The 27177-nt window shown below is 38.2% G+C and overlaps 1 protein-coding gene across 4 annotated transcripts in view; it reads left to right on the top strand.

Moving 5' to 3' along the window:
• The first annotated feature begins 366 nt into the window (after positions 1-366).
• HACE1 (HECT domain and ankyrin repeat containing E3 ubiquitin protein ligase 1) overlaps positions 367-27177 on the top strand; it is a 53326-nt gene continuing 26515 nt past the window's right edge. For 2 of the 4 annotated variants that reach the window (XM_054820350.1, XM_054820348.1), the window contains exons 1-11: positions 367-553; positions 4990-5044; positions 6266-6355; positions 8119-8223; positions 9550-9625; positions 9903-10034; positions 10881-10963; positions 13213-13309; positions 16475-16576; positions 19011-19117; positions 23759-24005. In XM_054820350.1, the coding sequence (XP_054676325.1) occupies positions 478-553; positions 4990-5044; positions 6266-6355; positions 8119-8223; positions 9550-9625; positions 9903-10034; positions 10881-10963; positions 13213-13309; positions 16475-16576; positions 19011-19117; positions 23759-24005 (1170 nt within the window). In that variant the 5' untranslated portion in view covers positions 367-477. Of the gene's footprint in view, positions 554-4989; positions 5045-6265; positions 6419-8118; positions 8224-9549; positions 9626-9902; positions 10035-10880; positions 10964-13212; positions 13310-16474; positions 16577-19010; positions 19118-23758; positions 24006-27177 lie in introns of those variants that run through there. The other 2 variants (XM_054820349.1, XM_054820351.1) reach the window with 2 other exon arrangements.

Raw genomic sequence — 27177 nt, 5'->3', positions numbered from 1 at the left:
TCAGGGCAGGGATTGCAGCAGAGGTGCCCCATCCTGCCCGGGTGCGTTTGCCAGGCGCCATTACCCTCCGTAGCTCTGGGGAAACGCAGGCCCCGAGGCCACACTGGCAGGGTAACTCAGTAGAGGCGACTTCAAAAAGCAGTAATTTTTTTTTTCCCAAAACCCGTAACAAGCAGTTCCACAGGTTTTGAAAATTTACCCCCGTTCTTTTGTCCCCTAGGGAAAAACTAAACTGAACAAAGCCCCGCCGCCTCTCCACAGGAGCTTCCTGCGGACAGCACGCCACTCACGCCCCCACCCGCCACGCATGCGCGCAGCCGCCCCATTGCTGCGCATGTGCAGAGCGTGGCGGGGGGGGCCGGCGGTGGCGGCGTCGGGGGCCTCAGCGCCGCCAGGACCGCGATGGGCTGAGGCGGCGGACGGCTGTGGGGGGGTGGGGGTGTGTGCGCCAGCGGCTCCAGGCTGGACGCCCCGAGGATGGAGAGAGCCATGGAGCAGCTCAACCGGCTGACGAGGTCCCTGCGCCGCGCCCGCACCGTGGAACTGCCGGACGGTAGGAGAGGGACGGCAGGGTGGCGGTCTGCCCCGGCGCCGCGGCGGCCTCCCCGGCCCGACCCGGCGGGGGGTGAGCTGAGCTGGGCCGGGGGCCGTTGCGTAGCCCCGTCCGGCGAGGCGACTCGGGATAATGGAAACCTGCTCCCTCCCTCCGCGGGGCTTTTGTATTTGTAACGGCGATAACAACAACAGCAACGACTTCCCCGTCCGCTTCCTCTCCCCGGCGTCTCGCCGCCGGAGGACGGCGGTGTCTGTCACAGGGCTCGGGGTGCCTCTGCCCGCGGCTGCCGCGCCTGGGCCCGGGCGAACGGGTGGTTTGGGGTGCTGGACTCTCTTTTTATCCGGTTTTAAATCTTTTGTTAGGTGCTTCGTCGATGGTACACTACTGATGGCAAATCTTTGGTTTGTCTTTTTCTTTTTAGTGGTGCTGAATTTTGTTTGAAAAGGTGTTGTAAGTCACTGGTCACAGCCTAACTTTTTTTGGCTCTAAACTACTTTTCGTGGGTGCTAGCCACCCGATATCGGGATGGACTTAGAAATACAGCTTCACCCTCTTATGGCAAGTCGTTTAGTGTTCCAGCAAGATCCAGCCTAGGGGAAGACTACCCCTGCAAAAGCTTTTAGATATGCAAAAGTTTCTGTGAGTTGTGTGCTGTCATTTTACACTCTTCAGGGTTTACTTTTACAGACGAGTCTTTGACTTTATGTCTGCCAGCTTTCATCTCCAATGGTGGAGGAAAATGAGTAATATTCGGTTTTCTTTATGCGTTTCCTGTTCAGACTTCCTGGCCGCTGTGTATGGACTTCCCCCCTACGCTGAGCTGCTACACCCTTTCCTTATTGTCACCTGTCAACAGCTTCAGAGTCTGCCAGTGCAGTTGCTCATAAATGTCACAAAATGACAGACAAGTTTCAGACAGATTTTGGTGCTTCTTGTAAGCTCTTGAATGGCAGCAGTGAAAACTGATGTAATACTGTTAATTTCAGCTCAGACTTACAGAAATAAAGTAGTAGTGGCACCAGTTTAATCAATGATGGTAATATGAATAATGCTTAGCATAACATATGCCAGTTGGAGCTGCTTTAAATTTACTCCAGTACAAGCGTAAGCAAATTCATTCTGAATTTGAGTTCAGCTGTTTTTTTCCTATCTTGGGCATTATTATCTTACACTTAAGAGATAATTATTTCTGTGGTAGTGCCAAGTGTAAGCCCTGTGACCTCCCGAACAAGTACTTCCCTTGCCCTGTAGTGCAGAAGGAATGTCAATCCTATGTATTCTCTAAGAATTACGTGAAACAAATCACAGCGGGACTGAAATAAGGAGATAAATGGCATTGAATTCTCAAATTTTATTCCAAGAAAACCTCCGTTCAACAGCCATCTAACTTTGGGTACATTTTAGCTCATTACATGTTGTGTTTCTTGACCTTGGCATTCCCTAGATTCATGCAGGCCTGTCCAAATTCTTCTTGAGAAGCAGGTTTGGGTTGTAATGTCTTACTCCAAACATGTACTGACAGGATGAGCTTAGAAAATACCACCACAAGTCTAGTATGGCATGTGGTTTGGTGGCTTCTTGTGTGCTGTGTCTGGCCTCTTGAATTATGATTTTTTTTTTTTCCCAAGTACATTCTAATGTCTTTAATTTGAAAAATATATAGCTTACCTCTCCATCCTTCAACTAAGAGTCATAGTACCCTCTTAAGAAATGGAGGTGTATGTTTGAACATCCTTATGCTGAAGAAGGCACTAAATTCAGGTATTTAACTTCCTTTGCATGTGCTGTAGCCATTAGGGTATTATATAGATGGTGCTGAAACTTCCGTTAGATTGCGATCTCTGCCAAATTCAAGCCAATATCTCTTATGAAATAAAATAATAAGTGTGTCTTGTCAGGGCAGGATTCTAGATGATGAATTTTAAGTGATTTTTTTTTTTTTTAAAGCAAACATTAACACCTGAGTCCAATGCCAGTGAATACCCTGAGCTGACCTTGCCAATAGGAAATACTATAGATTTTTTTTCATCACTCTTGTGGAGTATCCTTCAGCAGGCATTTTCTGGGCACTTAAGAGCTTGACACAATTTTCTGCGTTCTACTGTTAAGCCTCAGTACCTGAAAACTAGGTCTTGCAGCCCAAAGCTGTAGATTTTAGGCCCTTTGACTCTGCATTTTGTGTGCTTTTTTCTGTTGTTTGTTTTTAGATATTAATGACTTGAAATGCAAGCAAGTTAGATAAATAAGTTCTGTAAGTGCATGAGGCATATAATGCTTTTTCTTTCCCTGGTGTCATGTACTTTTACTTTAAGTCAATATAAGTTTGTGAATAGGGATAATATTTAACAAAAATAGGCACAAAAGCTCCTTAATCCCACAGCTTTTTAATTATTTCTGTACAGAAGAACTCTGGGAAAATCTGCATATGCTCCACAGCGTAGATTCTCTTAATGGAATAGCAAAGGGTTTAGTTTTGTAACTATACCATAAACACCTTTTATGACCTAGCTACACTCATATTTAACTATTGTCTTTTTCTAGATCACTATACTTGAAATATAGTTAAATTGTATTAAGATCAGTATTAAGCATTTCAGTTAAGTGTGCTGGTATATTTAAAGCTTTTTTTTTTTTTTGGTGTCTCTTTAATAGGACATGACTGTGAGAATACGTAAAGGTGTCATGCCTGGATTTAGTTGGCGTTCTCAAATTCTGGTTTTTGTTTCAGTTGGAGAGCCAAGCGATTTGTGGAACAATTCTCAAGCAAGATTTTTTTTTTTCATTTGTGTATACTGGGAGCTAATCATGGATACACTTCTAAAAAGTGATCAAATCTTTTCCACAATTGATATCTTTATTTAGTTTCTATTTAATTTTATTTCCAGGACTCTCCCTCCACGTGTGTCTGCTCACTGTCTCCCAACCCGGCCTGCCCTCCCACCCCCCCAGCAGTCAACTCTATCCCCAATATGCACCACTAGAATTTATCTGATGCTCACAGAGTTCTGCCATAAGGAACAATCTATAGACAGTTCAAATTCTTGAACTTGATGATGGTTAGAATGACTATCTGCAGAGATTTTTTTTTTAAAACTTTTTTATAAATAACAATTAATATGATTTGAATTTGAATATGACTTATCTTTTTTCAATGTTCAAAGGTAATAGATTAGCATTGCTTCTTTCTTTTGTTAGTTACAGACTGCTTCAAATAGGGGGTAGCAGCCCTAATCTTGGAACACTGTGAAAGAGTAATAATGAATAGCATAGCTGCAACATGATAAGGGTTTCTCTGACTCCACTTGGTAACTCTGAAGAATTCTTTGTTTAATATTTGGTTAATGTCAATTTGCCTATCTAGTGGAAGTAGTGAATGTATAGAAGCATGGTACATAAAAGATAGGAGAAGCTACGCTTGTTTGGGTCTGTTTTAATTCTTCCTGTTCTGTTTGCTTTGTAACTTTGGTATTTGGATCAATTAAGATGCTTAGGAAAAAGTTCAAAATAAGCTTTACGAGAACAGTCCTATATTTCCATATCCTGGAACTATATACCTCAGTCCTCAGGAAGTGTAGTCCCTCCTGTCATAAACTGGCATCTATTTGAGGAGTCTGTGGAGATTGAACTCCCAACAATGGATAGTTTGTGTCAAGCTAGAAAATATAATAATTACACATCAATAATAATTATTATACATTAAAGCCTTTAAAGTTTTGTCCAATTAATCCTATAAAAACAGTTTCTTACTCCAGAAAGTCTGTAAGTGCCTAAACAGGCATATCATACCCATACAGTGTGCTGATATGTGCAGCGGTAATACTGAGGAGGACTATATAGATGAATGTCAGTCTGTTCCCACCATTGACTTGCATTTTTGTGTTCTGGCCTTTTTTCATTGCCTCCAAACATGGAATATGAACCTGATTAGAAAGTAAAATGAAATTTATTGCATTCAGATATTCAAGTTTAGAGACAAAAATGAATAGTTATGGAGTAATTTAGTTTAAAGAAATGACTTTTAGAAACTAATAGGTATCAGGATTATGAAACTCACCTTGGAACAGAGGAAATTTCCTTTTTTTTGAATAAACTATTTACTTTTTTTGTTAGTGCACATTTCTTAAATACTTTTACTTAATTAACAAAATCATCAATTTAAGGAAATTGATGCTCCATTGAAAATTCTGTAATTATTACTTTGTGAAAGGAAAAAAGCCACATTGAAATTTCATGTATTGCAATCCTGTTAATTACCTCTTCTAAGTATAGCGGCTTTTTCTTTTTATAAAGAAACTTCAGGTGTGTATAACCTGTGTAAAAAGAATGATTTCTTGAACAGTCGACACTTTAAAAGGTAAATAAGTGTTGCTAGATTAATTTATTTTACGTGAAAGATTTCTTTATGATAATGGAGTAATTTGATTTCTTCACAGACAATGAAACTGCTGTTTATACACTAATGCCAATGGTTATGGCTGACCAGCACAGGTGAGAGCTGCTTTAAATTTCCTTTTTTTTCTTTTTTTTTTTTTAAGGTATGAAAAACCAGCACGTTTGCTAGAGTTGTAGCTGCTAGAGCACTCTCAGGAGTTCTGCTGCTGAATTGCTGAGACATCTTCTGTAGCTGCAGTTAGTCACTGACTGTGTGCATCCCAGCATATTCTTACCTGAGAAACCTGGTTTATTTTGTGCCATAGACTGGAGCAGGGATTTGTTTTGTTGATGCATGTAGACAAATTTGTCCTAGGATAAGAACAAAAGCATTGTTTTGTAACTGGGTTGTAGCTCTGAGTGTGTATTTATTGATGACATAGAAGCTCTTAGTCTCATTAGATGTCTCAGACATAGAATAAGAGTTGAACAATGACACCGATACTTCTGGGATTCCTCAGATGAGCAGCTGTTTCTCTTACCCAGTTGTCCTCAAAGCGACTGGGACCTGGGGGGAGCTGTACAGTGCCAACTAAGTGGTGCTACCTTCTGCTGAGTTTTGTAGGCAAGCAGGTAGTAACTCTTACTGAAACTGTAAACTGTTTATCTAATCAGGATAAATGTTTGTTCTGCTACGTAATATCTTGTTGAGATTGTGTACAAGGGTTTTAAATTATGTGATCAGCTCATTAGTGGAAGTTGAAATCACCAGTTCACTTGCAGTTTTGCCTATTTTGAAATACTTTATTTTAACTAATATTTTATCTTTACTAATTCGTTAGAGCTTGAAGGATCCTATTTAAATTTATTATCCTATTGGCAAATCATGTATCCTTCTACTTCATCATAATTATTTCACATACCAGTCTTCCTTCTAAACTTTGCCTATGTTTGGGAAAGCTGCTGGATATCTGGTTAGGATGGCTGTGTTTAGATAAGGAGGAAAATGTGAATTTATCGGTTTTTCAAACCAAAGCTATGAATATGCTTCTATTTGTAAAGAAGTGATTTGGTCATCTGGTCTGATTCTTACTAGTTGACATATGAAACAGTTGCCCAATGTCACAGTTCATTTTTTATGTACAAGAAGTGAAAGAGCAAAAGTATTGTTAATATGCAGATGCTTAAAAGCTGTTGGATCTCTTGTTCAGAAATTAGTTGGAAGGAAAAAAACTAGTGGTCAAGTAAGAAATAGAGTACTTGTGTGCAAATTACAGTATGTACTTTGCTTGGATATTGTGAGCTATTTCTTAATTAAAATTATGTTTCTGTTTGAAGGTCTGTCTCAGAGCTGCTATCAAATTCAAAATTTGATGTGAATTACGCATTTGGACGTGTGAAGAGAAGTTTGCTTCATATTGCAGCAAAGTAAGACTTACTTCAGTCCAGAAGTTAACAATGAAAGTATTACCACAAATCTAAGGCACCAATGTAAGCTGGAAAACTCTGTAGTATCAGTTAACATTTTGTTTTTACACTTCCTTTTTGTATTTTGCTTGTTCTTTTAGCAATGTGCCCGCCTCATTGACAGGGCAGGTTTTACACACTATATCAAATGGCTTTCCAAATTCTAGTGAAGGAAGTCTTTGTGGATACTTTTTTTCCATTCTGTGGAATCTCAGTCTGTGAAGAAATGTAGCCATTATGTGTATCCGGTATTGCTGGCTTACTCTTGCCTTTGTAGATTTCCAGAAACCTTGTCTGCAGTTGCTGCTTGTTTTTGAAGTATTCAAAAACAGTGGGAAGCACTTGGATGTTCATTGGGAAGCAGCTGTTCCAAAGCACTTCATGTGACCATAACTGAAGGGCATATAACTTGCCTGCTCACTTCTAATAAATTTTTGTATCCTGGATAAAGGACTTCAGCGCAAATTTCAAACCCATGACCTAGATTATTTATTATTTATGTAGCTCTTCAATGGGGAATACATCTATATTGCCAAGAAACAGTCAGATTAACTTAACCTTAATAGAAATGAACAAGACAGTTTTCAAAGTAGCCTTTCAGGAAACTAAACTTGAAACTAATGAATGAATGCTCTATATTTGGGACCCATTTTAAATATCTTGAAAGTTCTTACATTTAAACTGTTAAAAAAAGTAAAAAAAAAAAAATAGTATTGCATAAAATAGCGGGTATTTGGGCACAATAAACGTAGAAGTTCCAGCTTCTAAGCAGACTGTTTTAGAAATATGTTTCCTAAACTTCCCATCTCAGAATTACAAGCTGCTTATATGAAATTACTTAAAGAAAAAAATGCAAGCAAATTCTTAGCATACTTCTTAGAAGTATCTTTGAAAAGCTATATTTATTGATCATAAAACCCATGAAATTGTTACACTTCATTTCTGGATTCTCTTTTATCTTGGCAAGGTGTGGTGTCATTAAGAGGTTGTCAAGGTGTTGTTTTTCCAACTTATTGTAGAGCTAGCCTTCAGTTTCTTTGGGGTGTTGTGTAGCAGTTCTGTCATCGGGAAGACTAGTAACAATGGATAAGCTGGTCATGATGGATACAAAAATACTATATGTTTATCCTCCTGGTCAACTTTTCCTCTTGAAGAGTTCAGGAGTAAGATAAACATACAATGCAAAGTTTCTGTGTTCTTGGTGACATTGATTATCCTGAAAAGCCACTATATTATGAAAATTAAAAGGGAGTTAGAGTAAAAACAAACAGCAAAGAAATATTTGTATGAGGTTTAGAATTTTTCTGATACTTAAAATTTTAAACGTAACTTCCAGACACTGAAGTGTAACAAAAAAAATCAATACTGGAATTGTTATTTAATGGAAAACTCAGTCCTGTGAATATATTAAAGCTGAGGGAAGTGAGAGGAAATAGTAAGCAAAACATTTTAAACAATTGGCGGTAAAGATTCACTGTTGGGATTTAAAGTCACTAAAATCACATAGAAGGCTAGCACCTATTCATTAGTCAGTTCTCACTGCATTTAAGTGTCTTTCCTTTAGCTTTGTGTAGCTTCAACTATGAGAGTGTAAAAACAGTTTTGTGTTAAGATTTTCTACTGAATGTAATCTGTACATAGTATTGCTGTTGTCTTTATGTCGATATAGATTTCATTTGTAAATATCTTTGTTACAGTTTTTCCCTTCCTTATTTTGTTCTTAGCTGTGGATCAGTTGAATGCCTTGTTCTATTATTAAAAAAAGGGGCAAATCCAAACTATCAGGACATTTCAGGATGCACACCTCTCCATTTAGCAGCAAGGAATGGGTAAGAAAAAAGTTTTTAAAACTCTTAAAATGGTTTTGTGCATAATGCACTTGAGCTGACACGTTCTGTAATATTTTTGCATAGTTCAAAGAAGGTACTTTGGTTTTCACTTTTGAAAGTAGGGATGGCACACTTAGAGGGAATGTGGAGGTTTAAATCCATACTTTGAATATTCAGAAAATAGTTTTATATAAATAGGAAGTTATGTCCGAAGTGCCAGTTTTAGTGCCAGTCATTTTAGTGTTTTCTGTTAAGCAGGAGATTAATGATTCTTACAACAGTGATTGAAGAAGGGATGCATTTGCCTTCCAGTTAGCTAAGTAAGAAAAGATTTCCAAGAGGACACTGGAGGGTTTGAAAGGGTTCAGATTTTTCTCAGTGTCTCCAAGGAAATTTGTACTAAAAGAAGGGAATACAAAGTTTGCCTGCACAATGTTGGGGGGGAAATAAAAATGAAAGCAGTGAGCAAGCACCTCTTTAAGATCTTTTAAGATCTTATTTCTTGATTTGTAGTATGTGGAAACACACAGCTGATAATGTCTTTTTAGAGCAGGTATGTGTTACAGTAACTGAATTGTATTGCAGCTGGTACTTCAAATGAGGAGGGGGTAGTGTTCGGTGGCTTTTAGATATGTGGAAGGAGTATTTGTAGGAGGAAAGAGAAAGAAGTAGCCAAGTGGTACATGATGAAATGCAGAAATACACACAAGAGACAGTTATGTGGAAAGGAAGCATGAGAAAGGTGCGAGAGGCACCAAATAAGGAGGAAAAGTAAGAATAAACTCTTCAGGGTAAAGCACTTAGTGTTAGAGAGTGTTAAAAGACCAAACAAAACATGAAGTAGGAAATACACCTCTAGTTAAGGCAGTTATTGTACTTGCCAAAGATTTACATAGTGTTACGAGTGTCTCATTAACTAATGATTTAGTGGTGTACTGTAAATGTGTTCACTGAAGTGTACAGACAATGATGAACTTCATGGATTTCCATTAGCTGAACTCTGTCTTCTTGTCTTGACAGTGTAGTTCATGCTGAGCTGAAGCAGTTAGAGTGGTGGTTAAATACTTCTACGCTTTCCACAAAAACATTCAGTTACAGAACTATGTTTTTAGCTCTGTGCTGTCATATGCTACACTTGCACTGTATGATCTCTGGTGCTACTGATGATCACTTCTTTTTCACATGCTCACTACCATACTCCTTATAAAGTAAAACTACCTCCTGTGGTTTGTACAATGATGAATTAGAGTGAGTGGAACTCTAAGAAGATAAATCTTCATAAATGATTTTCCCTGGCTGGGTTTTAATGTATTCTTTTGTTTATAGCCAGAAGAAATGTATGAGCAAGCTGTTGGAATACAGTGCAGATGTCAACATTTGTAATAATGAAGGCTTGACTGCAGTAAGTGCTATTGATTCTCATTATGCTCTTAAAACAAGCGAAGAATTTGAAGATTCTCATTTCTGAAGCTTCTGCCGTCTTACATGTAAATAAATAAAACTGCTGTGTGTCTAGTGCCCTTAAGAATCAAAAGATGTGATCAAAGTTCCTAGGCATCTGATAGTATTGTTCAAAGCTTCTTTTTGTGAAAATGTTGACAATAGTATGGTCAGGTTTAAAATCATATTTATTAAATACTTAAATCATTGCTAAAGGAAACATATCATTTTGTACTTAGATTCATTGGTTGGCTGTCAATGGACGAACAGAGTTGCTTCATGATCTTGTTCAGCATGTCAGTAATGTAGATGTTGAAGATGCAATGGGACAGACAGCCCTTCATGTAGCTTGTCAAAACGGACACAAGACAGTAAGTTTCTAAATTTTATTAACACATTAGATTTGTAAAGAATTGCGTGATTTTTTTTTTTTTTATAAACTTCAGGAGAACTCTGTTGCTTGTCTTAGTATCGACTGCGTACACTTCCATGGGAATAAGTAATTTACTCTTGTGGAGATGATTGATCTTGGCGTTTATGGGAGTTTAAGTGACTTTATACTATTCAGCTGTTCTGTAATACTATTATTAGCTTGTCGATTACAGGTTTTGATGTAATGTTAAACATTTGAAAATGTTCTTCCTTACTTTTTAGAATGTGTTTGATTCATAATTGTACCAGCTATTATGTGCTTTTTAAATCTAAAATGATCTTAATTTACTATGAATAAAAAATGAATACAGAGAAACCGTTACCTATAGACTTACCTACTTTGTGATTGAAACATAGGAAAAGTTGTTTGAGAGTCTGCTCGTTTTAATATTTTAGAATTTGCTTACTTGTTTCTTCTATTTTAGCGTGTGTTTAAAACTTCAGCTTGTGATAAGGCTGTTCATGGCTGTCACTAACCTGAGGTTTACTTCTCTAAAAAGTGTTGTTTTCCTTTTTAAATGGCTTGTAGTTTCAGGGGTCAGGGGTCTTTGGGATTAGCTGAAGTTCAATAAAAGCATTGTTATTAAAATGTGAAGTTCAAAGGAAGCTTTATGAGCTCTGACAGCCATGATTTTCCATCTAGTGTTTAGGAATTCTGGTTTTGAGATTCATTACGGAAAATTAAATCCTTCAGTGTAATTAGACATGCATGGCACTAAATAGTTGCAAGCCAATAGACTTTTCTGTTGCTCTCTTTCTAATGCTGGTATTTTCTTCTATTCTAGACGGTGCAGTGTTTGCTAGACAGCGGTGCAGATATAAACAGGCCGAATGTGTCAGGGGCAACTCCACTCTATTTTGCTTGCAGGTATTTATTCTTAACTTTTGAATACTGCGCTAACAGTGAAATGGATTTTTTTTTCTTCTGCAATAAGAATTACTAGAAAGCACAAAAATTAGGAAACATAAAAGCTGACTGGTATTTAATCTTGCCTCGTGTTTGAATGTAGTTTAGCGTCTCATCTAAATACTTTTCTTAGTGCTGCAGGCTTATACACCTCTTCCTAACAGATGTGTTAAACACATAGCTGTCCATGTTCTAGCATGAGTCATAAATCAATGACTGCTGAACCTTTTTCTGAAAAAATGAGATCTACCAACTTAGATTATTTTGAGTAATATTTTCCTCTCTTCTATGGCTATTTAAACCCAGTGTATTTTATGGTAAGAATTTGAGTGGCTCTTTGTAGTGGGTCAGTATTCTTCACATGCAGCTCTTGGGGATGATTAAGTAATGGTAACATTCCTGCCCCTTCCTTCCTAGGTCATTTGTAAATACAAGTCTGCCAGGCAGATCACTTTCCTGCCGTTTTAAAGATACTATCTAATTTTTTTTTCTTTTGTGGGAAAATCCGTATGTTGAGAAGTAAGAGTAAGCTAGTGACTGCTACACTCATCAGTTTCTAAAAATGCAGCCTTTTATAAGGCAATTTTGACTATTCTTTAATGTACATTATGGTATTATAGTGTACGTGAAATGTGCATGTATGCGTTAATGTTGGATTGAAATTATATTCTTGCTTTGATCAGTTCTGTTTTCTTCAGTTTAGTTTCATTTCAAAACTAATCACATATGATAAAGGACTTTTTATTTTAATTGGAGCATTTCTGCTATTTGTTAGAACATTTACAATTTTATAATCCCTGTGCTTTGGTTAAATAGTTCACCTATGATTAAATGTTAATATAAACAAAAGGAGAAATGGACTGACCTGGTAGCCTGCCAAGAATTAGGTTGTGGGAGCCCCGGTCTCTAGAGTTAGTGTACGCTGACTCTTGGCATTTAAGAAGGGAAGTGGAGAATAAATAGCGGCTAGCTAATTGAATGCCTTGATGCTTGATTTAGGGACTGGCATTGGCATCCACTTTAAAAGAAGTAAGCAACTTACCTCGGCTTGGAGGTTTTCTGTGAGAAAGGAATGCATCGCAAGTACAGTGGTGATGTTCTTTTAGAAATGAACAGTTGGAGCAGTGGGAAAGATAGAATGAACAGGATGCATAGTGGAAGTTAGCATCTCAGAAGGGCCAGTTGGTGGTGCTGCTGCCACCCGGGAAGAAAGGTTAGGACCCTGGTGACAGGGAGAGCATGATGTGGTAGCAGTGGCTGATGATGGCTGAAGACAGGGTATCTGTGCTCAAAGTCTGACTCTCAAACACCTGTTTTTTGAAGGTGTTGGGTTGTGCACTTAGTCTAGAGAATTATAGCGAAGAGGTGCTTCAAGTAGACCTTAGTCTTAGTTCCTTTCTGAGATCTGGTAGCTGAGTTTGCACTGGGGCAAAGTCTGGTACATTAGATTAACTGTTTGTTCCTGGGCTGGAGGGACATGGATGAGGAAAACTCAGCTGGGAACTATTGAGAGACCAGAAGCTGCATCTTGCCCCTCAGCTGTTAATTGTCGCTTTTCCTCAGCCCTTCCTGAACTGTTAGTGCAGGCAGCCTTGGTGTGTTCCAGGACAGCAAATATTCATATTAATTTGTATAAGGGGCACAGTGCAAACTAGCTTGCAATCTAAAACTTTGTTGAAGAACTTGTATCTGTAACCTTAATTGTTATGTCTTTTGTATCAGACTTTCATTTTACCCTTTAGATACTTCTGTATTAACATTTGTCGGTATATGCACCAAATATCAAGGAAAGCAATAGTCAGCTAGTCTTTCAGTGTGTTTTTAATGAAGTCAGCATCTAATCGCTAGTGCCCAGTTTCTCATTTTCTTCAGAAAAAAGGGTTTTGGAAAATACGTGCTCTAGGTATTGAGGGATATAAATAATTTCTGAGGCTAGGCTAAGATGAATTATTCTTGAATGATGAGGGTGACTCTGACTTGATAAATGGGCCATACCTAATTTTACACTGTGCTTCTGCAGTGTCTTGAAAGGTAGTAGAAGAATATAAGTGGCATTATCTTCGATCCTGTGTTTCTGCTGAGTTTCATACCATAGCTATTTGTTTTCTCCAGCTTATGTTGGTTTTGTTTGTTAGATACAATAAAGCCAGGTCTATCACTCATAGTTGTGCATAAGTGCTGTATTAACTCTCTTCTCTTCCTTTGAATAGCCATGGTCAGAGAGACACTGCACAAATTCTTTTGATGAGAGGAGCCAAATATTTACCAGACAAAAATGGTATTACTCCACTGGATCTCTGTGTACAGGTATTGAATTAACAACACTCTTTTTCTGTGTACTCCTATTGCTTACTACAGTGTCACCTGATCAGTGCTATCTTTTTAGTTTTAAGGCCTATGAAAGATGGTAGTCCTTTGGCAAAACAGAAATGCAAAAATAATTTTTTTGCAATTAAATTGCAAATAATTTTTTTGGCAGGTTCCCAATTTATACCCTTTGCAAAAGTCTTTAAAGATATCAGTGAGATCCCACTAAAGACTTTGCAAGATGGGAGCTCATGAGAAACAAAGAGTTTGCAGAACTACATTTGAATAGCAAGTTTGGGAATCCTTGATCTAATGGTAATAGACTCTGTTTAGGTGCTTAACTGTTAATAAATAAGAGGTAAAGGCATGCAGAAAGGAGTGATTTTGTTCATCTCAACTAGTACATTTTCTTTTCTCTTGAAGAGATATTACTAATAAAACAAACAAAACTTACATGGTGATGACTCTTATTTTTCAAAGGTATTCCAAATACTGTATCTGGATGATGAACAAAGAACAAGTCTTAAGCATTTTCAACTGCTATGCAAACCAGTCTTTTTTGCTTGATACCAAATATTGTTTGTAGTGCATGCTAGGGTGTCTTTTCTTGGTTTGTGAACACTTAAATTGATCCTACAGAAAAACATTTAAGATCAGTGTGTAAATAACATGTAATGAATGAATGGAAGCTTTTGAACCTTTTCTAGTAATCAGCAGACTAGAAAACTATAAGCTGGAGACTGAAAAAAAAAAAAATCACTGCACTTAGTGGACATCATATTACCCTGGTACATGTCATTAGTTTGGCAGGATAAAGTTGAAATGTTCAAATCTTTTGTTGTACTAACAGATTAAAATAATCTCAAGTTATTTGATTTCTGAAGATTCCTCACGTGCCTGAGACCTGCAGTTGAAGTAGCTGTGTGTTTGTGGTAGAGACTGCTGTCTTCCGTACCCATGGGATATTTTTGGAATGTTTAACTTTGTAAAAATTTATTTCATAGACTATCTGCGGAAGGTCTTGACCAAGTTAGGTTACTTACAGCATTTCTTTTTGGATATAAGAAATCCTAATAAGTCCTCAGCTCCAGTTGCACAGAAGTGCCAGGTCACTATACTGTCTCACTACTGACTCGAAGCTCAGAGTTAGATTTTTCTCTTTATTATGGCAGAATGACTTACCATTACCATAGAACCACATGAAGTCTATTCAATTTTGAGGCTTCCTGTAGCCACAGGCCTGTAAGAAAGTATACCAGTGTGTACTTCATGGTATGAGTCTTTGTTTTTATGATTACTGTTTCAATTGTCTGCTTCAGTCTCCAGTTTTCTGATCTCTAGGGCACCACTTTATACATCAAAATTCTGTCAACTTTTTTTAGGTGTCAGTAGTGACACCTGGTGTTTGCTGTTTTGTAGTGATGATTGCACTGTGTTCAAGATTATCTAGTTTACAAGCTTATGAAACTAAATTAAAAAAAGGAGAAAACAAAACATTTTCTTTCCTTTTACATCAAGTGTTTTATTCTTTGCTTACGGGTTTGCTTTTCAGAGTACGTATGTGTTTTTAGAAGATTGAAATTATAGATTTGTGTAGCTCTTCTCAACATGGTTACCTTGATTTTGAAGAGCTGACTTTAATTCTTGTGGATTCTGGGTCGTTTCAATTTTAATACTTAAGTTCTTGGTACTGGGAACAATTAAAATAATTTGTTATCATTGAAGCAGGTTATGAACTGTCATGCAAAGAGAAGGGGCCTCCAGAGTTGCAGCATTTAGTATGTTACATGGTCATCTTGCCAATGTAGAATTTCATGTGTATTCATGTGTTAGGTGCCTGATTAAAAATGCAGCTGTGTTGAATAAGAGTTGATACAAATAAACCACAAATTCAAGTTTTGTTCTTTCCAAAAAACCATTTTTCTCAGAGTTGTGAAGTCTGAGCTGTTGATCTAAGGCACAAGTGGAATCATACTTGTGTATTAATTTTAAATAACTCTTTCATGAGTTTATCCTATTTCTTCCTTTAACAAGTCACGCTTGTGCCTTATGAGAGATTATGTCAAAAGCCTTGCTGAAGTAAAGGTATACAACATCCGCTGCTCTCCCTTCATCCACCTGGCTCGTCATGCCATCATAGAAGGCTATCAGATTGGTCAGGCCTGATTTCCTCTTGGTGGATGCATGTTGCCCACTCCTGAAAACCTTTTCCTCCACATGCTTATTGATGACCCCCAGACTAAGTTGCTCCATCATCTTTCCAGGGATGGAGGTGAGGCTGACTGGCCTGTAGTTTTCTGGGTCATCCCTCTTTTTGAAGACCGGAGTGACATTGGCTTTCCTCCAGTCCTCAGGCACCTCTCCTGTTCTCCATGACCTTTCAAAGATGGTTGAGAGGGGCCTAGCAATAACATCTGTCAGCTCCCTGAGCACTAGTGGGTGCATCCCATCAGTGCCCATGGATTGGTGGATGTTGAGCTTGCCTAGATGTTCTCTAACCCAATCCTCCTCGACCAAGGGAAGATCTTCCTTTTGCAAGACTTTCTTTCCTGTCTCCAGGGTCTGGGTTTCCTGAGGGCTGACGTTAGCAGTAAAGACTGAAGTAAAGGCGGCATTCAGTAACTCTGCTTTCTCTGTATCCTCCATCACCAAGGCACCCACCTCATTCAGCAGCGGGCCCACATTTTCCCTAGTCTTCCTTTTGCTGCTGATGTATTTGAAAAAGCCTTTCTTGTTGTCCTTGACATTGACTGTCAATTTTAATTAGATTGGGTGTAATTAGGTAGACATGTGTCATCCATCAGCAATAGGAAGAGAAGCTAAATATTGCACTGGTTTTAATCTCTGGTAAATTGTTGAGGGAAGTGTTGTTCAAATGTAACTTCATCTTTCTAAATAGGAGAGCGTTTCAAAAAAAAAGAAGAAAGGGAGCAGATATATGTGAGTCGATATACCGAAAGAATTTGATTCCATTGTCTCCTGAATGTTTTGTGTCTAACCTTGATACATTATTGAATTTCAGTTTATCTTGGGATTGGATTTCTCCATTCAGCATTAAAAAAAAAATATTTGTAATCCTTAGTAGGTTTTAATGCCTATAATAGTATAAAACCCAATTCTAATGTTTCTTTTAATTAAAATGTTTTTTGAACTATTGCTTTTTAGGGTGGGTATGGAGAGACTTGTGAAGTCTTAATACAGTATCATCCTCGACTTTTTCAGACAATAATCCAAATGACACAGAATGAAGATCTACGGGAAAACATGGTAATACAGTATTATGTGTTTTATAGTTACCGATCTGTCTGTGTTGTGGAGATCTGACTGCTTAATATTGAGTGTCCTGCTTAGAAGACACTACCAGCAGTTGACAGCGCCACAGTAGTTGACCACTATGTATGTTTCTTTCTGCCATGGAAAATGTACAGTCTTCACATAGTTTTAAGAATTTGGGATTAAATGTAGGTTCTATTTTAATTTATTGCTCTAACTTTGCATATTTGGCAAAGTGATCTATACAGTGTAAGAATTGAAAGAGCAGACTCGTTGCAAGCTTCAATATGAAGGTGCTGGTAGAGCATTCTATATATAGAATTACTTTGTGTAATGGGGCCTGTTTTCCTTCATTGCGTGGCTATCTCCCAATACCCGTTCTAGGATGTGTCTCGAGGCTTGAATCATCTAGAATGAACTTGAACATTTGAAGTATGAGCACTCATCTGTATCAAGTTACCTTGTACAATGAGAGTGTAAAAGATTGCAGCTGCAATTTCATTTGATTATTATTGCTATAGATGAAACTATTCCATTCCTTTTTCAGTGGTTCTTCTAGACCTTGTTTCTTTTATTATTGTGGGGTAGTGCAATCTAAAGCAAAGGAAAAGCAAGGAGAATAATTTTTGTTTCTTGATTGTGTAGTGGTTAGGAAGCATGGGGTGCTTTTCCCCCTTCCAAATCCAGCTAGCTGTGGGTTTTTTTATATATTGTTTGCTTGAAAGTAACTGCAAACAATCTTACAGACTGTAAATGAAAAAAAAAAAGGAAAAAGAATAGGTTTAGTAAGGTATTGGCTGCCACTTCACTGAACTTGGTTTGCTAGATTTTTGAAGTTTTTATTGTTCTCTGTAAGCCCGTTACTTCTACTGCAAGACTGAGGATTTATAAGTCTGTACAGAAACTGTTTAAATTTCTGAGACAGGGTTGAGTTTTACAAAGTAAAATGACGGGTGAGAATTCTCAAAGTGTATATTTTAGAAACATGGGGAGATGGTGTAGATCTTTCAAATAAAAGAGAAAGGACTAAAACCAGGGAACAAAAAAGACCTACATGGCAAAGCATACTGTTGTATATTGTAGAAATGAAGACAATAAACACGAAGAATGAATGTTTTGTCTGAGTAATTGTTGAGGTGTGTGCAAAACCAAGATCTGAATGAGAGAGTGTGCAAAATATATTAGATAATACATGGTATAGTTATGATTTATTGTCAAAATGGAAGGGTGGTTTTCTGTGGCCAGGTCTTAGCTGTTCTGCCCAAAGTCTTAGATAATGACCAGTTCATATTATCTCAAAGTGATGATGTGAAGAGACTGGATGTATGCTAGAAGTCAGGATTTACATTTTAAATGTTGTTGACAAACTGGAAAAATTATTGACAGACTACAGGGAGAAGGGTATTCCCATAGAATTGTAGCTAGAGATTCAACTGAACCCTGAGAAAAACTTTCACATGGTCAAGGACAGTGAAGTATTAGAAGAGATCACTTAGTGAAGCTGCAGCTGCAGGGCTTCCAGAGTAGAAGACATCTAAAAACTAGGCAGGCAAATTGGGCAAGCCAGTTTGGATCGCAGATACAAGTGGCCTTGCCTTGGGGCAGAGTGTAGGACTAGATTGCCTTTGTGAGATTCCTTTTCAAAAATTCCACCTTTCTACAGTTCTGTGAGAAGGATTACTGAACTTTCTGAAAGTGAGAGAGAAGGGAGTAAATGAGGATACAATAGGAATGCATGAAGAGCAGTGCCACTGAAGAGTTAATTTATCTGAGGGGGAAAAAAAAAGTCTAGGCTAGAGAAAAGTGTAGAACAAAGGAGCTGAAGACAGGGCAGTGTCTGGGCATTTGCAACATCCAGTTTTTGTGAGCCAAATGATGGTATTAGCCAAAAAAGGGCAATTTTGAGAAGAGAGTAATCATAACAATTATTGATTAGCAGGGTATGACTTATCCAAGGAAGGACATTCAGTATCTTGAGCAAAAATGAAGGTTGCGAGAGCAAACTGTAGGATCCAAGGTTCGTTTATACTGTGTCATAAACTAACCGAGGAATGAATTGAGGAGACAGGTAAATTATGAATTATGATACTCAAAATATGCTCTTAGCTTTCAGAAGTTAGAAGTGAATCCCACTCATTTTTCAGATGGAAAATAACTTGTTCTTATGAATTAATAATACATGGTTAAGCATTCAGCATTCATAGCATTCTGTAATATTACATATCTTGTAGTACATACATTGACACTAGAATGTATATCTTTTCAGTAATCTCTGTAAATTATAATGAAACAGGTTAGATAAGACATTGGACAATATAGATGTACGCTACTATTGCTGGATGTTAATGCTTGAGTGCTAATGTTATAAATTAAACGTTGATCTGGTGCTCAATGCCACTGTGCAATTTCTTTTGTTTTAATCTATCAGTTGCGGCAAGTTCTGGAACACTTGTCTCAGCAGAGTGAAAGCCAGTATCTTAAAATCCTAACAAGTCTTGCTGAAGTTGCTACAACAAATGGTCATAAACTGCTTAGGTAAGTGTGAGAGGATCATAAGCAGGTTGATAAGCTACCTGGTAGTTAGTGCTACTTAACAGTTCTAATAATCTGTCTGATGCTGGGCACATGCTGGAGTAGGTGGATCTCAAATCTAATGCTGTATGACAGCACCTGTTTAGATCACTGTATTCATAAAGGACTTCAGGAGAGAAAGTTCTCACCAACAAGAGAAAGTTGATGTCCTTGTATAGCTGCCAGTCCTAGAAGTCTGAGTTGCAGAGAAATGTAATTTTTGTTTGGTTAGTTTGGCTATGTGAGCTCTAGGTAGGGAAGCTTTTTAGCCAACTATCAATCATTCCTTTTTTTTCCTCTCTCCTTTTTTCTTCTCTTCTACATCTTTGTTTTCTGCATGCTTTCTTGGTATGTTTGAGAAGTTTTGTTACTTCAGACACTTGTCTCATGTTTGGCTCTGTTTTCCTTCTATGGCTAAAAATATATGACTAAAAATTTCATCCACCAGTGTGCTGTTTCAGCAGCACAAGGAGTGCTACTTGGGGAAATGCATAAAATAGGCAAGCAGATTTTCCTAGTATGCTTTCCTAGTTTTTGTGGCATTTGTTTGAGGGAGTTTGTGCAAAATGCCTCATCTGTAGTCTGTTGGAACACCACTAACATTTTACTGTTTTCAGTAGCTAGCAGAATTTGCTCTGACCTTTATGCTTCACTAGAAGCTAAGAAAATCTTTTCTGAAAGAAGTTAAGAGCCTTGAAAGCATGAGCGGAAGTTTCTTACTAACATGTTCTGGCTGGCTTTTTGGAAAAGAGGTTTAAGAGTGTGTGGTAACAGGAGAGGACTGTCAGCATAGATTGTAGAGCAGTAAGACTTTGAATGCTTCTTTTCAACTGAGGCTTGGGCACGAGGAAGCCCATCGGTTAGATGGATACTAAATAATATATTCTTAGTTGTAGGTGCTTCTCCTCCCCCGCCCCGCCACCATCAGTCATGTTAAATTTGTCTGGAGCTTGTAGATAGCAGGCCAGAACTCCTAGACAATGCTGGGAAATTCGTGACTCCATTCATCACAATCTTGTTCTGATGAGTGTTCGTCTCGATGAATGAGCATAAAAGACTTAAAGCCCTCAAGTGTTTGGGGTTAAAGTGCATAGACACATTAATGACATTTTGTTGCTGCAAACATAACTTTCTGAAGTTTAGCTGTTGTTGGGCTTCGGCGTGTAATCAGACTAGCTTGTAACACATTCCTTTTGTCTCCAGGCTTCACTAGAGCCAATAGATTCCCACAAATAAACCGCGATAGTGTAAAACCATTCTGCAGGAAAGGGTTTCAAACTTGCTCTATATGGAGACTTTGTCAGGAGTCATGGTAGCTGGATTAGTCCACATGAAGCAGTATTTATTTCTATTTTAGTATCTTCAGAAATAAATTAAACTGATTGTGTGTTTAGATTTGATTTATTACTATTACAGCTCCTCTGTACTGATGTTGCATCGTTATGGCTGTAGAAACAGTATCTATGTGCCTGTACTGTCTCTGGATTTGGGCTGATATGTACTCTTGTACTGCTGCATGGAGATTGACTAGTGGAGGCTGAAGACAAGTTGGAAGCTTTGCATTGTGTTGGACAGGCAGGCATTTCCAGAGATGCCCGTACTAAAGATGTCCTGTGGACTCTTACTGGCCCACTTCTCTTTGGTACTTGGTACTTTGTAATATGCCTCAAGGGAAATGGAATTATTTTCTTTTTCTGTTACAAGAAACAGTTTCACAAAAACTGTGTCTCTGTTTTCTCCAATTCTGTTCCCTGTAAGAGGCTTCAGTCTCTACATCAACTAAGTATTTCTCAGTTGCTTTATTATTAACATAATGAGGATGAAGGTAGTACTTGGTAAATACAAACCTCTGAGCTTGGCCCTCTTTCTGCTCTCTCCTCCTTCCAACATATACTATGTAAAGTGCATTCTGTACATTAAACCCTTCAATAATGATACTCTTGCATGGCTGAACTAGTGTGGTGGGTTGAGCCTGGCTGGGGGCCAGGTGCCCACCAGAGCTGCTCTCTCACTCCCCTCATTCACTAAACAGGGGAGAAAAGGCATAACCAAATGCTTGTAGGTCGAGATAAGGACAGGGAGAGATCACTCACTAATTGTTGTCACGAGCAAAACAGACCAAACTTAGAGAGGGAATTCATCTAATTTATTACTAGGCAAAACAGAGTAGAGGAATGAGAAAATAAAATCAACTCTTAAAACACCTCCCCCCACCCCTCCCATCTTCCCGGGCTCAACTTCGCTCCCGGCTTCAACCTTCCCCCCCTCAGCGGCACAGGGGGACGGGGAGTGGGGGTTACGGTCAGTTCATCTCACGGTGTTTCTGCAGCTTCTTCATCCTCAGGGGTAGGACTCCTCTCATCGTTCCCCTGCTCCAGCATGGAGTCCCTCTCACGGGGTGCAGACCTTCAGGAGCAAACTGCTCCAGCGTGGGGTCCCCCACGGGGTCACAAGTCCTGCCAGCAAACCTGCCCTGGTGTGGGCTCCCCTCTTCACGGGTCCACCGGTCCGGCCTGGAACTTGCTCCAGCGTGGGCTTCCCACGGGCCGCAGCCTCCTTCAGGTGCCTCCACCTGCTCTGGCGTGGGGTCCTCCACAGGCTGCAGGTGGAATCGCTACACCCCCTCATCCTTCCTCCATGGGCTGCAGGGGGACAGCCTGCTTCACCATGGTCTTCACCACGGGCTGCAGGGGGATCTCTGCTCTGGCGCCTGGAGCTCCTCCTCCCCCTCCATCTGCACTGACCTTGGTGTCTGCAGAGTTTCTTACATCTTCTCACTCCTCCCTCCGGCTGCAAAAGCTCTCTCTCTCTAAGTGTTTTTTTCCTTCTTAAATATGTTATCACAGAGGCGCTGATTGGCTTGGCCTTGTCCAGCGGCAGGCCCGTCTTGGAGCCGGCTGGCATTGGCTCTATCAGACACAGGGGGAGCTTCTAGCAGCTTCTCACAGAAGCCACCCCTGTAGCCCCCCCCCCCCCCCCCCCAAAACCTTGCCACGCAACCCCAACACAACTAGTATCATCACTGTTGTTTTCCTGGGTGCTATCCCACAGCCTATTACTGTTGGGTTTGTTGGTTGTTAAGTTTGAAAGTCACTTAAGTTGTTTTTTGTAATGGTTCTGGCAGGTAGCCAGGGGTGCCACCAAGCTTCTGCCTGAGGACTTCTACCTTGAATGTTGGCAAGGAGCCTGTTCAGTTAGCATTACCTCCATTGCGTATTTCCTCTTTCCAAGAAAAAAATGTAGTATGACGTGATTTGGTCTTGCTGGTGCAGATTTGGCCCAGCTGAACATTCACAAATATGCTAGTAAAACCTTCAGTAAACTATTGAAAGCACTGTTTTCCTGTTTATGTAAGTCCTCTTCTTGGAGACCAGGAAATTTAAACTGAAATTTCATCAGGAAAACACTGCTGCTGAGGGATGATAAACCTCAACTGAAATGTTTTTTTCCAATACCGAAGTTAGCTTCTTGACTTAGCTTCTTCTATTCATAGATTCTTTTGGTATACAAGCAAAGATTTTTTCCAAATGTTAATTTGTGACTGTGACCAGAGCTTCTGGTAATGTAATTATGGCCCACCAGTCAGGGAATTTTCATTTCAGATTTGTGAATTAATGGATTAGTAATTGCATCAGAGGTTTACAGCATCCTCTAAGGTGTCAGTTTTCTGGTGTATACTGATCTTATAAAAAAAAATAAAATATAAAAGCATGCTTTTAAGTTGCAAGTACTTTAAGGATAGAATGGAATATGTACTCACTTCTATAATATTTATCAGTGAGTAGAGTTCAGTAGAAGCAGCTTCAGTTTCTTGCAGTTTTTGTTACGCATTCATGGTAAGAATTCTTAGCTGCTTGGGGTTTCAGGAAAGAAAAGTAGGTTGAATTAGATGGAGAATGTTCTGCTTGTGCGTGAACTCGTGAATATCTCAGATTCTACACTGTTTGGTACAGAGTTTAGTGTTGGCCAGTTCAGATAAGAAGGCATAAAACTTCTGATATATTTATTGGATAAATAAAAAGCTTTTAGTATTTTTTAGATCATGTTTCTCTTGAGTAGAAGTAGTGCCTTCTTTACCATCCTGATCCCTTGTCTAATTGAGGTCATTAATGGGCATTTAGGATAGTAGCTAGGTGAGGATGGGATATGACAGCATATCTGATTAGTCAGTACACTTTTACCATTGGATGCTATATTTTCTGGGTTGAAAAACATTTTCAACTGGGTATCCCAATTTATTTCATACATTCAGATCCTTACTTCATAAACAGAGATCCTTACTGTAGGAAGTTGAATTTCTTACCAGTGGTTCATAAGAAGTGTACATATTCGTAAAAAGTAATGAAGTATTTTGCAAGTTCTGGAATTTGCTGTTCTTATTTCACTTCTAGTTAAAGTTTTGAGTACCTGTTAGTAAAAATTATAGTGCTTATGTTTGATGTTTGGGGCTTGTGCAGGAAAGAAAAGTTAAAATTCATTAGGGTTTAAAGCTTAGGGGTTTTTTCAGCATGTGTGTAAGACCTGACCATTAGATTGCTTACTCCTTAATATACTAAATTGTTTCATCTAGGAAAAGAAACTTAAATATTTCATTTTTTCCCCCAGCTTGTCAAGTAATTATGAAGCTCAAATGAAGAGTCTCTTAAGGATCGTGAGGATATTTTGCCATGTCTTTCGCATTGGCCCATCCTCTCCCAGTAATGGAAATGACATGGGCTACAATGGAAATAAAACTCCAAGAAGTCAGGTGTTCAAGGTCAGAAAAGTATATGATGTTGTTAGGAAGATAGACGTTAAAGAGATGAATTTCACAAAGCATGCATTCATTAATCAGACATCTCATGAACAGGAAGTAAGTTTGGTTGATGTCCCTATCCCTTCTTAAGTTAAGCCTTCCTCTTTCTTTCTCCTTAATTATTTTTTCCCCACTGGATTCATTTGACCACTGATGCACATCTCATCTTATGATTTCTGTTTATTTCTTGTTTAATGTATTGTTTATTAGATGTTGAAGGCTTAGTTACCTGGCTGATTTTGGTAAACTTTGTTTTTATTGATATTATTTTAAGAGTGTAGTAATCTCAAAATATGATAATATTGATATCATAGATTGTATTAATGTAATTTCAAAATGGTTTTTGGAGAATCATTGGGAGTTCTGATCATTCAATTTTATCCAGCTTCACAAGATAATTGGAAATAATTGAGTTCTTAATATGTTCATTGTTCTCACTGTGATCATGAAGTTTTTTCTGGTTGTTCCTGAATTTTATTATTACATGCTTTGAAACATACCAGCTTACTACCACCCTCACAAAGTTATTGATTTATAGCTGTTTTCAAAAACTTACTTTAGGTGCTTGCCACTTAGATATTTAATTCCTGAAGGTGGGGTTTTTATACTAGTTGGTTGAGAAACCGCTCTGTAGGAAATCATAGCTTGCCTTTCTGTAAAGCAGTTCCAGTTTCCTGTGTGCCACTTAATCTGCATTGAATATATAACCGACATACTATTCAGACCACCTAAAGGATAACAACTGAAGGGTAGTCTCTTTTTTCCCATCTCATTCCATCCTCTTGTATAGCACAGTTCATATCACCAAATTTAGATGCCAGTGATTACATGAGAATTTTCCTCTACCTTCGCATTTCTTACGAGGTGTTCTGAAAATGATATTTTGAAATTACTGCATTTATTTGATGATATGTGTTCGTCAGGTTACTTCTAATGACTTTCAAGAGAGCTATATTAATAAGGTCATGAAAGATCATACTCTAATTTCAGCTACATTTATTTCATAGCTTGGGGTTTTTTTTACTTTCAGAAAGAAGAAAAGCATTAGACTATTTAAAAAAACAAGCACAAATGTTTGTTTTTCTGGTAGCAAAATAGTTTTAATAACAAATTAATTTATATAATGAATATAAAACTAGTGCTTGAGTATGAAAAATATAGCGTGCAAAATGTAATGCATTGCACAGTATGCAATGCAATAATTGTCCTTTAGAGTTGTTCACTAAAATATGTTGAGCTAGATTGGCACACTGTGAGTTTAACCAGATTTCCATTTCCAAACAACAAAGCCCTACCCAAATCACAGGAATAATTTTGTTAAAGACAGCATTTTGTAACAGTTTTAATAAAAATTGGTTTAAATATACCAGATTAAATAACAAGCAGATGTTAAATGCATTTAATACAGGAACTATATCTGCAGTGAGATATTCTGTTACCTTTCTATGTAGGTATTCTGCTACATTTTTTCTTCAAGGTGTTAGGAATAGCTGACCTCATCTCCTTGCATTTTGTGTTTGCTTATAGCCCAAAAAGGGGGGAAGGGGGTGTGGGGGGGAAGGTTTCACGCTTTTCATCTCCAGATCATTTCAGAATTCACTATAAAGCAAACAAAAACATTCAATTGCAATTTATGAAGGAAATTGTATTACAGTAGAATTACTTATCTGTGTGCCCAAACTACTTAGCATGCTGAAAGAATTGTTTTTTCAATTTAGGATGGAGTTAAGAGTCTTTTGGAGTAGACATATTACACAACTGGCATGGTTGTCCCAGAAAATATCAATAATTCTTAATTGTGTAAAACCAACATTTATGGTTTTTAATAAATGAGAAAAATATATACTACTATTGCATTAGCTAACAAAACAAAAATTTCAGGATGCCTTTGAAATAATTATTATTGCTATTATTTTAATTTAGTTATTTTAGAAGTATTAAAACTGAGACAGCCCTTCAGTAGGGCTGCTGTTGTCTTTGTGATATTTAAAAGATTGATTTAAATTTCAAACTCAAAAATAGAAGACTGCTGATGAGAACTTAGTCTTGTTTGGGAATGGGGCACACTGGTCTGGCAATGCTAAGTTAATCTTTAGTTGTGGTTGGATTAGCCTGTTCTTCCCTGAATTTACAGTAACTGTGTAGTGGGAGGTGAGAGAGTGTTCTGAGTCAATTGGATGACTTCCCATTCTCTCTTATTCCTGCCTTCCCTTTCCTTTTTCTTTTTTGTCCTTTCCTTGAAAACGTGGTTGTGATGATCCTTTTCACCTTTTGGGAGAAGGGAATAAAGCCCACTATATCTCTAGATTATTACAATGATATGGAGGCTGCTTGAAGACCTGGCAGTTGTATGTCTTCATTGGTACCAGTACTGGCATGTGGGACATGCAGGTCAGTGACAAAGAACTCCTTTTCTGGTTTTTGTTTTATTTTGGTTTTCTTGGATATAGACTGTGTAACTGTTTTGTACAGAAACCACAGAGGTTGCTGCCCCAAAACGGGAGCTAAATCTGTATTAAAAAAGTCAACATGGAACTTAAAGATTTTGAATTTGAGATCCATATAGAAAATTTTAGAGGAAAGTAGCTTTACACTTGAGTTTGCTGCTCATCTTAAAGTTCAGTTGTGGGGATAAATGTTATAGGTAATTTGAATTTTGATACAGATTTTATGGGGAAAAACAAGTCTCTCAAATTGCTTGTTCATGTCCCGTGTAAGGTCTTCAGTACTTTCCAGAGCACAGGAAAGTGATAAAGGTCACCACCCACTTTTTCAAATGCTGTTTATTTGTGTGAGTGAAGATCTCCAGATACTGACTTTTTTTACTATATAGGAAGCTAATCTGTTGTTTAATACTGTCTTCTTTCAATAATGGACCTAGAAACTTTTATCTGGGGAGGACTGAGGGTAGCAGTGGCAGGAGTTCTGTCTTGTGGTACCCTTGTGGGATGTGTGGAGGAACGTTATCAGGCCTTATTGCATGGTATAAGGGATTCTTTCCTTCTGAACGTGCTCTCATTAGATCCAAATAGATCTGTACCTGATGACCTTTGAAGATGTAATTCATAACTCCTTTTAAAAAGCTGGTGCAAAAGCATATTTTATCCAGTATAAGAAATGAAAAACTTTCTTCTGACTTTTTTCTTAATGCTATGTTAAGGTTTTTTGTATTAGTATACTAACTGAACATATTGTCACTAATCTAGCTTGGAAGGGATTGAAAATGTGC

The sequence above is a fragment of the Grus americana genome, chromosome 3 (genome assembly GCF_028858705.1).
Source record: "Grus americana isolate bGruAme1 chromosome 3, bGruAme1.mat, whole genome shotgun sequence".
Classification (NCBI taxonomy): domain Eukaryota; kingdom Metazoa; phylum Chordata; class Aves; order Gruiformes; family Gruidae; genus Grus; species Grus americana.
Note: the sequence above shows the minus strand (reverse complement) of the source record. Positions and strands in the feature narration are given on the sequence as shown.